Source organism: Antechinus flavipes, chromosome 2 (assembly GCF_016432865.1).
Source record: "Antechinus flavipes isolate AdamAnt ecotype Samford, QLD, Australia chromosome 2, AdamAnt_v2, whole genome shotgun sequence".
Taxonomy (NCBI): Eukaryota; Metazoa; Chordata; class Mammalia; order Dasyuromorphia; family Dasyuridae; genus Antechinus; species Antechinus flavipes.
The window spans coordinates 207,326,694-207,339,870 of NC_067399.1; the positions used below are offsets into that span (position 1 = coordinate 207,326,694).

The window sequence follows — 13,177 nt, forward strand, 5'->3', positions numbered from 1 at the left end:
GCTTTCATGAATGATTCAACATCAGAAATGGATATGGTTTTATTGGAAGAGACACAAATGAAGATGCATTACCATCTGCCTTGGCACAGAACCTTGAGTACCACCATGGATTTCCATGTGCCTTGAGGTTGAACCTAACCATATACTGGTCTCTCCCTAAAGAAATCATCATCTCCTTTAAAAAGTAAGGACTGCCTTAGTCGTCTAGTTGCATCTTTGTTATTATAATGTCCATTATATAAATGCTTAATAAAAAGTCATTTATTCAGGGCAGCTAGCTGGTGCAGTGAATAGAGCACCAGCCCTGAAGTCAGGAGGACCTGAGTTCAAATCTGATCTCAATCACTTCCTAGATGTGTGATCCTGGGCAAGTCACTTAATCCCAATTACTTCAGGAAAAAAAAATAAGTCATTTATTCATTTATAGAATGCAAGCTCTCTGGGGTGTGAGAAGAGAAAGAATAGAGAACAGGAAAGATTTTGTGTAGAAAGTGGTCTTTGAAAAAAGTAAAAGATTGCTCTGAATCCTAATTTAAAAAAAAATTAACTATATCTATCTACTGTGAATCTAATTACCCTTACTGAAATTCTAACAGGACACCTAGGCTAACAACAAAGTTAAAACTAAATTCCAGTGTTTTCTCCTATTTTGAAAACATTTTCCACAGTTTTAATTATAATTATAAAAATAATTACCTTTAGGGAGATGCACATAAGGTAAAACAAGTTTTAAAAATACTACTCCACCTATCTGGCCCCAATTTCTCAATGATGATTTTAAAATTTATTTCTAAAGAGAAATCAACAGAACAGAATCTTATTTTTACATTCAAAGAGGAGAAAATCAAGTCAAAGGAAAGTATACGCAATCTACCCAAATTATTTTTTCCATTTTTTCATTAGATTAGAAATGGCTTTAATTTTTTCATCTGAAAATTGTCTGGTTTATATCCTTTGACAATTTATCAGTTGGAATGAAAGCCTTATATTCTTCAGAAAACTTGAATCTAGATCTTTTTGATTCTGTGGGCTCAAACTGGTTTCAAAAATGCTTTACATACATTATTATTGAATTTGAGCCTGGCAATCCCCCTCTTCCCTACCCCCTGTCCTTCTCCCTCTGAATAATTCTGTTTCTCTGAATAATAACAAATTAAAGGTTATTAATTAAAATCAACAAACTATACATTCATTATTTGAAACAACTCAATTAATTCACAAGGAACCTTGAGTGTTATAGTTTAGTCATGTCTGACTCTTCATGACTCCATTTGGGGTTTTCTTGGAAAAGATACTGGAATGGCTTGCCATTTCTTTCCCTAAATCATTTTAGATGAGGAGACTAAGATTAATATGGCTAAATGACTTGCCAAAGCACACAACTAGTACCTAAATGCAGATCTGAACTCAGATGACTCTTCCTGACTCCAGGCCAGGCACTGCAATTCACTGCATCAGCTTGCTTCCAGAAAGGAACTTTTAGAGATCTAATCTAATTTCCTTAATCTGTCTAAGAAACCCTTTCTTGAACATTCTTGAAAAGAGGTTATCCACATCCTATTTGAACAAATCTAATAACTGATATCTTTTTACCCAATGAGGTAACCCCCCCCAAAAAAAAATTATTTCATGTTACTTGTGCCCTCTGAAACTATCTAAATCTAATCACATGTGACTGAGTCCATCAACAATCTATCAGAATGTGTGTAGCTTGTTTCATCATTCATTAGTCCTTTAGAATCCTAATTGGTCACTGATTGTTCTAATATTAAATTGTATAATTTATCCTATTTACTTCATTCTATATCAGTTTATGCAAATCTTCTCAATCACTCCTTGATTATTTCTTATAGTACAATAGTTATCCATTATAATGTACCATAATTTATTTAGCCATTTCTCAAATGATATAGACACACTCGTTTGATTTCTAACTCTATACAAGAATTGCTATAAATGTTATTTTGCGCATATTGGTCTTCCCCCCTCCCCTTTTATTTTTTATCTCTTTGGTGTATAGATTTAGCAGTAATATTTCTGTTTAATAGTTTTCAAAGAATAGTTCCAAATAGCTTTCAAGAACGGGATCTGTTCAAGTTGACAAGTACATAAATATCTGTTTTCCCATGTTCCCTCTAGTAAGTTGTTATTTTTATAACTCCAGTTTCTTCAGCAGAGCTTTATATAATGTGAATTCTTAGACTTTTTCATCATGGTTGCCATCCAGCACATACATTCCAGTCTTGTAAACTTTTAAAAAGTGATATTATAGTATAGTACAAATATTCCAGATGTTCACTGACATGAAAGTAGAACATAGTGGGTGTATTTAAATAGTAATCAATATTGCTTTAAGAATATAATATTTTTAGCCAAATATTGGAGAGCTTCTTTCACAATTCAGATTTTCAATTTTCAAATAATTTCTGTTAAGTTGTGTAATTTCCAACAAAATCTCCCTGTAAGAGAATGCCATGGCTATTACCATTAGACAGAAGAATGCCTATAGTCTCAAGCACACCTAATTGGTTAAAAGGAAGTTTAGAAAGTACAAAGAGTATACTGTGTCTAAATGAGGATCTTCCATACCTTAGAAGAATCAAAAGAGAATTTTTAAAGGGACAGCTTTAGGGGCAAATGGACAAGAAACTGCAATGTTTTATATTATAACCGATATTCTTAAAATAAAATTGATAGTTTCTAAAATGTCTCCACAAACATTTAATTTCACTGATTAACTTAACTGAAAGTTCAGCTAACAAACAGTCAATATTTTAATTTGTGGTTTTTATCTCTGATTTTGTCCTTAACTTTTAGCTTAAGTTAAAATAAGGTAAAAAAGAAGAAATAAAATATAAAGATAAAACTTCAAAAACAGCAAGCTAATAAAATACAGATAAGAATTTGAATAGGATACCAAAATTAATGTCCTGTTTCTTTCCTTCCCACTCACCCATAGGCTCTGCCATGGTCCAACAGACCTCAAGTATGGAGTTAAGTACAATGTTTTAATAGTTTGTCAGGGGAATTATATAATTCAGATTAAACCAAGGTAACTGACAAAAATACAGAATGCACTTCTGAGAGGTATTCTTCAGATATCTCCGAAAGAATAATCATCTTCTAGTTCTGCTGAATTTATAAGACTGTCCAAGGAATAAGATAAAACAGACATAAATACACTGCAATGTGTTTTCAAGATGCCTGCACGCCAAATGTTTGGCAATACCAGAATGTGTTATATAGCTACAGTAATAATATTTTTACAGTTTACATAAAACAATTTTAATATACTCTGACTCTTACATTTTCAAAATTATTAAAAAAAAATTCCAATAGCTCTGAAACTCTGGAAGAAAAGTAGCAATTTAAAAAAACCTCATTTAACAGAGCAAAATGCAAAGGAAAAACTATGGTTTGATGTGATTAACTTTCACAGTTTTTCTAGTAAGCTAGATGGCTTCTGTATTTAATCTTAAAGAGATTTAGGAGGGGGAAAATTCATCTCCTGAAATGCAATTATTCTTCTGATAGGAAAATATTTTAAAAATTAAAAATTTTTATTAATAAATAAGAATTTTAAGGGATGGTTATCATCTTATTTTTCAGTATTACTGAAGCTTTTGGAACTTTGATGGCTTTAAGATCTTTTCCAATGTATAGAAGAAAAATACTAGTTTAGAGAAATCCTCATTTGATAGAAGATTAGCTAAGTCAGCTGTCTAACAAAATAATCAGTTGACCCAAAGTACTCATATTTTATAAATAAACTGATCTATTTCTATCAAGGAAGTGCAATCTCAAATATTTACTTCACTTAATTTTAAATAAATCAAAGAAAGATTGTAATTCCTCATTCAATGAATTACTTCATTCAAATTAACAAGTCATACATAATTATATATGTATTTTCTTTTGGACTGACATTTTTTAAACAATATACCTTTGTAATTCCTCATTCAATGAATTACTTCATTCAAATTAACAAGTCATACATAATTATATATGTATTTTCTTTTGGACTGACATTTTTTAAACAATATACCTTTCCATGGCTTTAGCAGTATAAGGCAAATGCATTTCAATACTGTGTTCATCTTCATCCGTTTGCAAAGACATGCGCTCAAACATTCCTGTCTTCCATAGTTCTCCATAAACTGAAAAAATTTCAAAATATATTAAAAACAAACACATTAGCAAGTACCCACATTGGAAATAAGGAACAAGCCACAAAAACAATTGCATGGGATGAGTGTAAATGTGTGGAATGACTTTAATCTAACAACACTCTCTTTAATCTTATGTATATTGGGCAACATTTTACAAGGCAAAAATATATAGATTAGAGTGTAGTCACTTATGTTCCTTATAATAGGACTTGGATAAGCAATTAAAAAAAAACCCACCAAAAACTTCAATTTAAAAACTGCTATATTCATATTACATAAAAAATCACCTTTAGGTCTGGGGCTTTTAAATTTACTTAGCATGGCCTGGAAAAACAGAGCTGATAAAATGAGCTACTGTTGAAACATGGAAAAACATTGATCTACCTACTCACCAGACTAATGACAGACAAGGAATTTACAGGCCTTTCAATCTTACTCCCTCCAGCATGTAAGTAACAGACATATTGGCAACCCACCAAAAGATGGAAACTCCCCAGTATATAAGCAGAATATTCTCTCAGAACTTCAAAATGAAGTTCATGGAAGATCAGAACATTAGTTTAGTGAGGCATCACACCAGCTTAAAAGGTCTCATAATCAAAGGTATGTCATACAACATTAAATAACAATGCTGTGCAAATGAATTAAAAGTATCAGGGATTTTGTTTGTAGTTTGTTTTTAACCAAAAGAAGAAATGGCATTTAATTCGTAAAACCCTTGAATTTATTATGTTTATTATACCATAAAAAACACAACAACAAAAACCATCCCATTATTGTTAAGAGATAGTCTACTATAAAGAATTTTTGAATATTATAAAAGACAATTAATAGGATGACCAGTTCTCTCAAAACTGATAGTCTAATAATTTCTTCTTACAGGTAAACTATCTAAAACCAAGAATATTTTAATACTATATTTTCAAAATAATATATTTTCTAAAAAAACAATTGATATAGAATACAGTAATAATAAAGCTCTATTCTAAAAACAAAATGTTACTACTGCAAAAATGTAAGTGTATCTTCATTGTAAGCAATCGACTATTAAGACTTGCCCTGACAAAAAGGAAACATTAAAGATATTCTTTGTTTTACAAAATGATTCACCAAAAAAACACAAATCAGTTTCATTTCAAATATTAATTTGATTTCAAAATTATGTTTAATGTATCGAATGTACAATATCAGGTATATCTATACAGAAATTATTTTTATTCTTGTTTTAATTTTTAAAAATCTTAAGCAGAGAAAAAATAATATACATGATAGAATTATATGATAGTTCTCTTTTAAGGAATGCTAATCACAATGCTTAACCCTTTTGATATCATTTTGTAACTAAGACATTGAGGCTTAAACCATAACATACCCAGACTTAAGCTATCTATCATGGAAACCCAGGTTTTCCCAGACTGTCTTTGTTAGTACCTTCAAGGAATTCTCAACAGTCCAATATACATCCTTTTTCCCATCTTTATTTACCTTTCTCCCCTGAGAAATCCTCAAATTTCTCCTATAAGAGATGTACTTTTGATGAGGATTTTTGCTGAATCCTTTTCAGGACAAATTTCATTATAAGGTACTATCTCTCGTAGCATCTTTAGCTTAACAGCTCCTTTTTTATGGTTAATTTATGCCACTAAGAAAGTTCCACTATTAATTCACATAATAAATAACATATATGGAAAAAAAAAAAGAAAGAAACTGAAGCTTAGAAATGTTCATTATGTTGCCCTGAATCATACACAGTGATTACAAGTGTCCTACTCTTAGCCACAGTGCTGTTTTTGCTTTAAAAAAAAAAAATTACAACTCAGGGAGACAACTGACCGGCTTATTTTGCTGATAGATTTCTTTGACAAAAAAACTTTTGTTTGTTATTATGAATGAATTTCGATAAAAAAAATAATAATTTTAAAATATAATTTAATTAAAATTCAGATCCTTTCATTTAAGATGCTAAAATACCTACCTAAACTAAAAACAAAGCTGTTTAACAAACTGAAAATTTTATTACATACTTACTCTTTTGATCAATACGAAGGTCATACAGAGGTGTTCTATATATATCCACACTGGAAAGTGCACATCGAGACAGGGGCACATGATGAGAAGGCCCAAGGATGAATATTCTTCGGCTAGAATAATTTAAACATAAACAAAAACAGGAAAATTGAACTTCTACAAAAACATGTTCCAATAAAAAAAGCAATCTGAAGTGACTACAGATATGAAGTATTGCTTTCCCCCCTTTACTGGTTTTATTATCTCAGAGAATCTCTCCTGCCATACAAGTACAATTACAAGTTTCTCCCTTATTTAGAATGGCATACAAAAAAGGAAAACCACTGGTCCCCCTCATCTTCCCACCTCCAAAAAATCAAGTACTCAACCCAGCTAAGCTTGGTAGGAAAGTGGGGAAAAGATAACTAAATTTTTACAGAAGTTTCTAGTCTAAAGTAGTGATGACCACCATATAATAAAAGTGAAAGACTCTGAAATCAACATGAGAGGAAATTATTTTGTATTTCTCTTACAAAATTTAAAGGAACCTGCCATTTTGAAATATATAGTAAATGTATATTGCCAAAGGAAATCTAAACCCACTATCTAATTTTTATATCAATCAAAAAGAGCTTCTGTGCTAGGCACTATGGATACACAAAAAATAAATGAAAGAATTCCTATTCCCAAGAAGTAAAACTGGTAAAGATAGTGACATATATATGTGTATATATATATACACATATATACACACACACACATATACATATATACACATATATATGTATGTATATACATACATATATATGTGTGTGTGACTAATTATATATGTATATATAAATATGAAGATAGTGACTATATATATAAATAAATCACTTTAGTTAAAATTTTATAAAAAAAAACATATTTAAAGTAATAAACATCATCCCTTTTACATAAAATAAGAGTAAAGAGGATTCTGTAAGACAACACTATCTTTTTTGTCTTTTCATGGTGTACAAAAATAGTACTTTTAGAATTTTGTAAAAGCAATATGAAACACCATCCTTTTTCTGGTACTCTCATAAACAAAAAACTTAACTAAAGATTTTTTTAATTTGGTACAATGTAAGACACAATTGATTTTGCCTCTCAATGACTGACAATTCCTTCAACAGAAAAAAATAACACACACACACAACTAAATTACCAATGAGGATATCTCATTTGTTAAAAATCAAGCATAGACACTCCACAACACAAATAGATGCAAGACTATGAAAAATAAAATACAGAACAGTATAGAATAGTATCTTTCTCTTTTCTTGAAATATATGTACTACTTTTTTAATGGATGAAAATTGATCTAGTTTTATTTCATCACCAGAATTTGTTGACTAACACCATCTTCTCTCTACAGCAACACAGTCATTTCAAAATAAAAAAAAAAAAAAATGCAGTGCAACGAAACAATTTGAAGGATTAAAACAAGTGCTATAATGTTAGGGTTTTTCTTGTTATTATTCAGTCTTGTCTAACTCTTCGTGATTCTATGGGCCATAGTATGCCAGGCCTTCTATCATCCACTGAAGTCTGTCCAAGTTCATATTCATCACTTCTATAATACTACCTATCCATCCTTCTTTTTCATCTTCTTTTCCAATTAATCCCACCTTCTTATTACATGGACAAAGTAATTAAGTTTTAGCTGCAGCATTTGGCCTTTAAGTGAATAGCCTAAATTAATTTCTTTAAGTATTGATTGATTTAATCTATTTACTATCCAAGAGACTCTCAAAAATATTCTTTAACAGCACAATTCAAGTATTAATTCTGCAGCACTAAATTTTTCTTCTAGTCCAAGTCTTACAGCTATACAGTTCTCTAACTTTGACTATGTAGATCTTTGTCAGGATTGTGATAGCTCTACTTTTTAATGTGCTGTCCAGATTTGCCATCACTTTTCATTTCAAGAAGGAAGCGTCATCTAATTTCATGGCTACAGTTGTGTCTGCAGTGATCTTTAGGATCAAAAATATAAAATCTGATGGTGCTTCCATTTCTTTTCCCTCTATTTGCCAGGAAGTGATGAGACCAGGTGCCAAGGTCTTAGAGTTTTTTTAAGCCATCAAGCCAGTTTTTACACTCTTCTTTTTCACCTTCATCAAGAAGTTTGTTAATGCTTCACTTTCTGCCTTTAGAGTAGCACCATCTACATATCTGAGATTGCTGATTATTTCCTGGCATCCTTACTTCCAGCTTTTGATTCATCTAGTTTGGCATTTCACATGATGTACTCTGTATATAAGTTAAATAAATAAAGTGACAACATATAGCCTTGTCATTCTCCTTTTCCAATCTTAAACCAATCAGCTATTCTGTGTTTGTTTCTAACTGTTACTTCCTTTCCCAAATATGGTCATTAAGGTAATTAAGGGGTAAAACTAATGAGCTAAATAGGCATAATCAAGAGTCAGCTTAAATCTAAGACAAAGAATGATATGGACCAGGAAACTTGGTAATTCTTCTCCCCTTATCTTTTCCTTCCTAGAAAAAAGTGATTATTGCATTTCTAGAGATTCCTAAGTGCTTATCTGGGAAATAGGAAGGATTAGAGAAGGGAAGAAAAAAATGATGGGAAGAATCATTGCTCCTGCCAAGAAAATAAAAAGCAATCACACTTGGGTAATTTGGTTCCTAAAACTTACCAAAATTTATAACTTTATTTAATGTCTATGTTTTCAAGCTTTCCCAAATATAATTTTGATCAAGCGTTTAGTATACTCCAAGCAAATCCATTTTTACTATTTCTTTAGTTAAGAATATTAGAATATTAAGATATTCATTAAAAACCAAACATTTTTGAATGGTATTTGTTATTGTTATTAAATTGTTGCAATTATGTCCCATTGTTCCAGGCCTTATTTGGGGTTTCTACTGAGGTAGTTTATCATTTCTTTCTCCAGTTCATGATGAGGAAACTGAGGGAAACAGGGTTAAGTGTCTTGTCTGAAGTCACACAGCTACTACTTATCTAAGGCCAGATTTACATTCATGAAGATGAGACTTCCTGATTTCAGACCCTCCACTTTATCTACTGTGTTCTCTAGCTGCCAAAGTAATAGTTTTAGACTAATTCATAAAGGACTCTCTCAATTTTTAGAAATTACAATATTTATATTCCAAATTACTTTTCTGTAATATGAATATAATTACTACATATGTAATCAACAGCTAATCTGATTTTTTATTTTTATAATGTAATATATATTTACATTATATGTATAAGTGTGCATATTATATTAATATTTAATACATAATGAAAGACACCACTAAACCATTATGGAAAACACAACAGAATTTACTAATTAGATTCTTAATAGGAGAGGGTATAGGAATGATTGCTAACTAAACTAGAAGCTATGTCCCATTATTTGTAAAACTGATCCTCTTTTAATTAGCTAATTTTAATTAGCTGATTTTCTTGTACTAATACCATCATCAAAAGAAAATATTTTTTCTCTATGAGGAATTTTTATTATAATCAACACTTACAAAAACAAATAAACACACAAGATATAAAATCTTACATAAATTTGTAGCACTTATGACAGAATCAAATAAATTCCATCAATCAATAAGCATTTACTAAACATCTAGTATGTGCTAGACATTTAGCGTACAAAATACAACACAAACAAGGAAACAATCTATATTTTTAAGAAGCATCTAACAACAACAACAACAAAAAAAAATGCATTTACTCAGCATCCCTTCAGAGAGGGCTGGTGGGGTGAGTAGATACAGCTGGGCTTGGAGTAGGAAAAACCTGAATTCAAGCCAGAGCTGTGTACTCAAAAGCTGTGTGACCCTGGGCAAGTAATTTTACCTATTTATCTCGTTTCCCCAATTGTAAAATTGGGACAATCATACCAACTTTCCAGAGTTGTTGTGAGGATCAAAGGAGATAATGTTTCATTAAAAACATTTAGCACCTTTTTAGCATGCGTTTCCCCAATTGTAAAATTGGGACAATCATACCAACTTTCCAGAGTAGTTGTGAGGATCAAAGGAGATAATGTTTCATTAAAAACATTTAGCACCTTTCTAGCATGCCTTTTCCCTTTCAGATAGCTTAGTTTTTCTAACTCTCAATTTATTTTTTTAATATATATAATTGTAGTCAATGTATATAAAGTTCTGGTTTTGCTGAATTAATTGCATCATATGATATGATGTCCTTCATATTTGTAGTTTTTTAATATCACCTTCACAAAGCATTATAATGAATGTCATACTTTATTCAGCAATCTCCACTTGGATATTTTGCTTTAAATTTTTTGTGATTACATAACTGTGGATATATAAGTTCTTGTTTCTACTTTTGATGCTACATCAATGTGTTAACAGTACTACTTCCCCAAATGCAGTCCCACCAACACTAGATTTGACCTTTTTTTGCTAATTTATTTTCCATTCAAATGAGTGGAAATTGGTACTTTAACTTTTCAATTTCTCTATTAAAGATATTAATATCTTTTCATGTTTATATTTCCTCATTCACAAATAGTCTACCTATCCCTTTGGCCATTTTCCCAAAAGGTAAAGTAAAATGTCATTTATGTAGAAGTATATCACTTCTCACAGATTCTAAATGTAATAGCTGTGTCTAAAAGGAAACTTTAAATTTTAGGAAGCATTAACTTATATGGCTTACTAATCTAAGAATACTGCCTCTAAAGATTCTAAATTCATGTATTGACATATAAACACGATTTATATAAAGAAATATCATTTTTCTGAATTACCTCAATTTCCCCTTCTTATTTATATCTCCTTCACTTATTCTTACTTGTGGAAAGCAGCCAGGGAGGGTTTGTTTTTTTTTTAAGTCTTGTGGGAAAAGCTGAAGAAATACTAAAGAATAAAATATCTTCCTCACGAAATGCTTTCTCCAAAAGAAAAGAATGAAAATTATACTTGCATCTTAATGTTCCATATTTCTACTTAAAATCTGGAACGTTTTATCTAATAAATCATTGGAAACAGCAACAATGATCCCCAACCTACAGACATGAGAAGTCCACTTTCCATGCTAATACAAATGATCATGTGAGTCATTAAAAAACAAATTTTTAATCAAAAAACTAATAATTATTTTCCAAAGGAAAAAGTACACACACAAACATACATACATACACACACACGTGTGTGTGTGTGTGTGTGTGTGTGTGTGTGTGTGTGTGTTTGGAATGTCACTCCTAGATTGTTTCAAGATCAATAACTTTTCATAAATCTGATCATAAAATTATGTTCCTTAAAAGGCAGATATTAAATAAAAGATTACTTGCTATCACAAAAACAAAGGTCTACTTTGTTGGTTAAAGTCCTATGTAAAAGTTTCTATCAAGATTAATAAGCTCAATAAACAGGCAAATATTAAGTATTGATATGTAGAAATGGCAATTCTTCTAAGTCTTAAGATATTAGTCATGAGTTATGGATGAAAAAAAAAATACTAGCATCAGATAACCAACCTGCTAGTCATGAATGTTTTCCAATTTACTAAAACTGGTGTCACACATGGGTCTTTTCTAATTTAGTAAAACCATTGTTTTCCAACAGCACAATCTTCAATAACTTCAAGTTACCCTGATAGCATGAGATGACAGTGGAATAAAGCTTCTGTCATGTTATACATGTTTGTTTATATATATGTATTAAAATTTTCAAACTTCTCGTGCCTAAGTGTGATGGGGTAGATCAATTGTCCAAAAGCCTCTATGGCTCTAAGTCATAACATCCTTGAAGAAACTGCAAATCTGCCTTTACTGATGCAGATGTTGCTTGTGGTTTGGGAATGAAATAAATTGGAGGCAAGAGGGAAGAGGAGAGAGGTCAGAGAATGCAACTGCCTCTCAGTCTCCTTGTATTGTTATCACATAAAGGGACCTATTCTGGTCAGAATTAGCTCCCCAGCAGCCACTAGAGTAAGTGGCTCCCTTAACATTTTCATTATGGTTACTTTCTTTTAACATAGTCCTCTATTACTAAATACAATATTTCTAATATATTCAGCATTTACCAAATCATCTCTTCCCTTCCTCCAGCTCTTTATATTTTTTATCAACTAATGCTATTTCACATCTTTGTTCATCTCTTTTCCTGTTTTATAACTTTCATTTCCAATTTTTCTTTTTATCTTAAGGTTTCATCTTTATCTCTATTTCTCATCCTCTCTGTCAATTTTTATTTGCAATATTGTTTCCTAATTAAAGTCAGCCAGGATTGGATTACATTTAATTCAATAAATATTCACTGAGCCCTTAATATTTACAAGCTAGGTAAACAACAGAGGATACCAACATGATTGAGATAGTTTATTCTTCAAGAGGCTAATAATCTAAATGAACATGACATGAAAAAAGGAGTGCTGTGCTTTAAGTAAAACTAAAGCATCTTAAATCTGCCTCTTCTTTACAATAATTTCCCACCTCTTCAGTTTCTTTTTTACTTTTTCTTTTTATATGTCACTACTACTAATATTTCATTGCTAAGTGACAATGAATAAGAAATATTTTTTCTAAAACTGTATCAAACAAGTTCTTTAAAAAAATTTTTTTCTGCCTTCTTTGCCTACTATTTAGATTCTCTTTGATTTTTTTTATCTTTTTCTTTTCTTTATGAGATATTTCTTTACTTCTATCTCTCTCTTTGTTTTCTTAGTTAAGGTCTTCCTCTTTTACTCCTAGTTAATGTTGTCCCTACCCCTATCCTTACATCAAATTTTGTTCTCTCTACATTCCCAAAAAGTCATGCTATAGCATACTAAAATTTAAACACTCACAACTATGTTAACATAATGTAAAAGTTTGGGAAATTATTATGGTGTAACCAATATCTTTGTACAGTATATATGAAAAGGATTAATTTGAACTCCAGATCTTACTGATCCCTATCCCACTACATCAATAACAATAATAGCAGCAATACAAACAATCACATTTATATAATACTTTAAA

General features: G+C 30.7%; 1 protein-coding gene across 1 annotated transcript in view; it reads right to left on the reverse strand.

The window, feature by feature from the left end:
- MEMO1 (mediator of cell motility 1) overlaps positions 1-13,177 on the reverse strand; it is a 120,925-nt gene that overhangs the window by 33,644 nt on the left and 74,104 nt on the right. Inside the window, exons 4-5 of the mRNA XM_051976118.1 lie at positions 6,198-6,310; positions 4,046-4,157 (exon numbers count right to left, since the gene is read on the reverse strand). Coding sequence (XP_051832078.1) covers positions 4,046-4,157; positions 6,198-6,310 — 225 coding nt within the window. The remainder of the gene's footprint in view (positions 1-4,045; positions 4,158-6,197; positions 6,311-13,177) is intronic.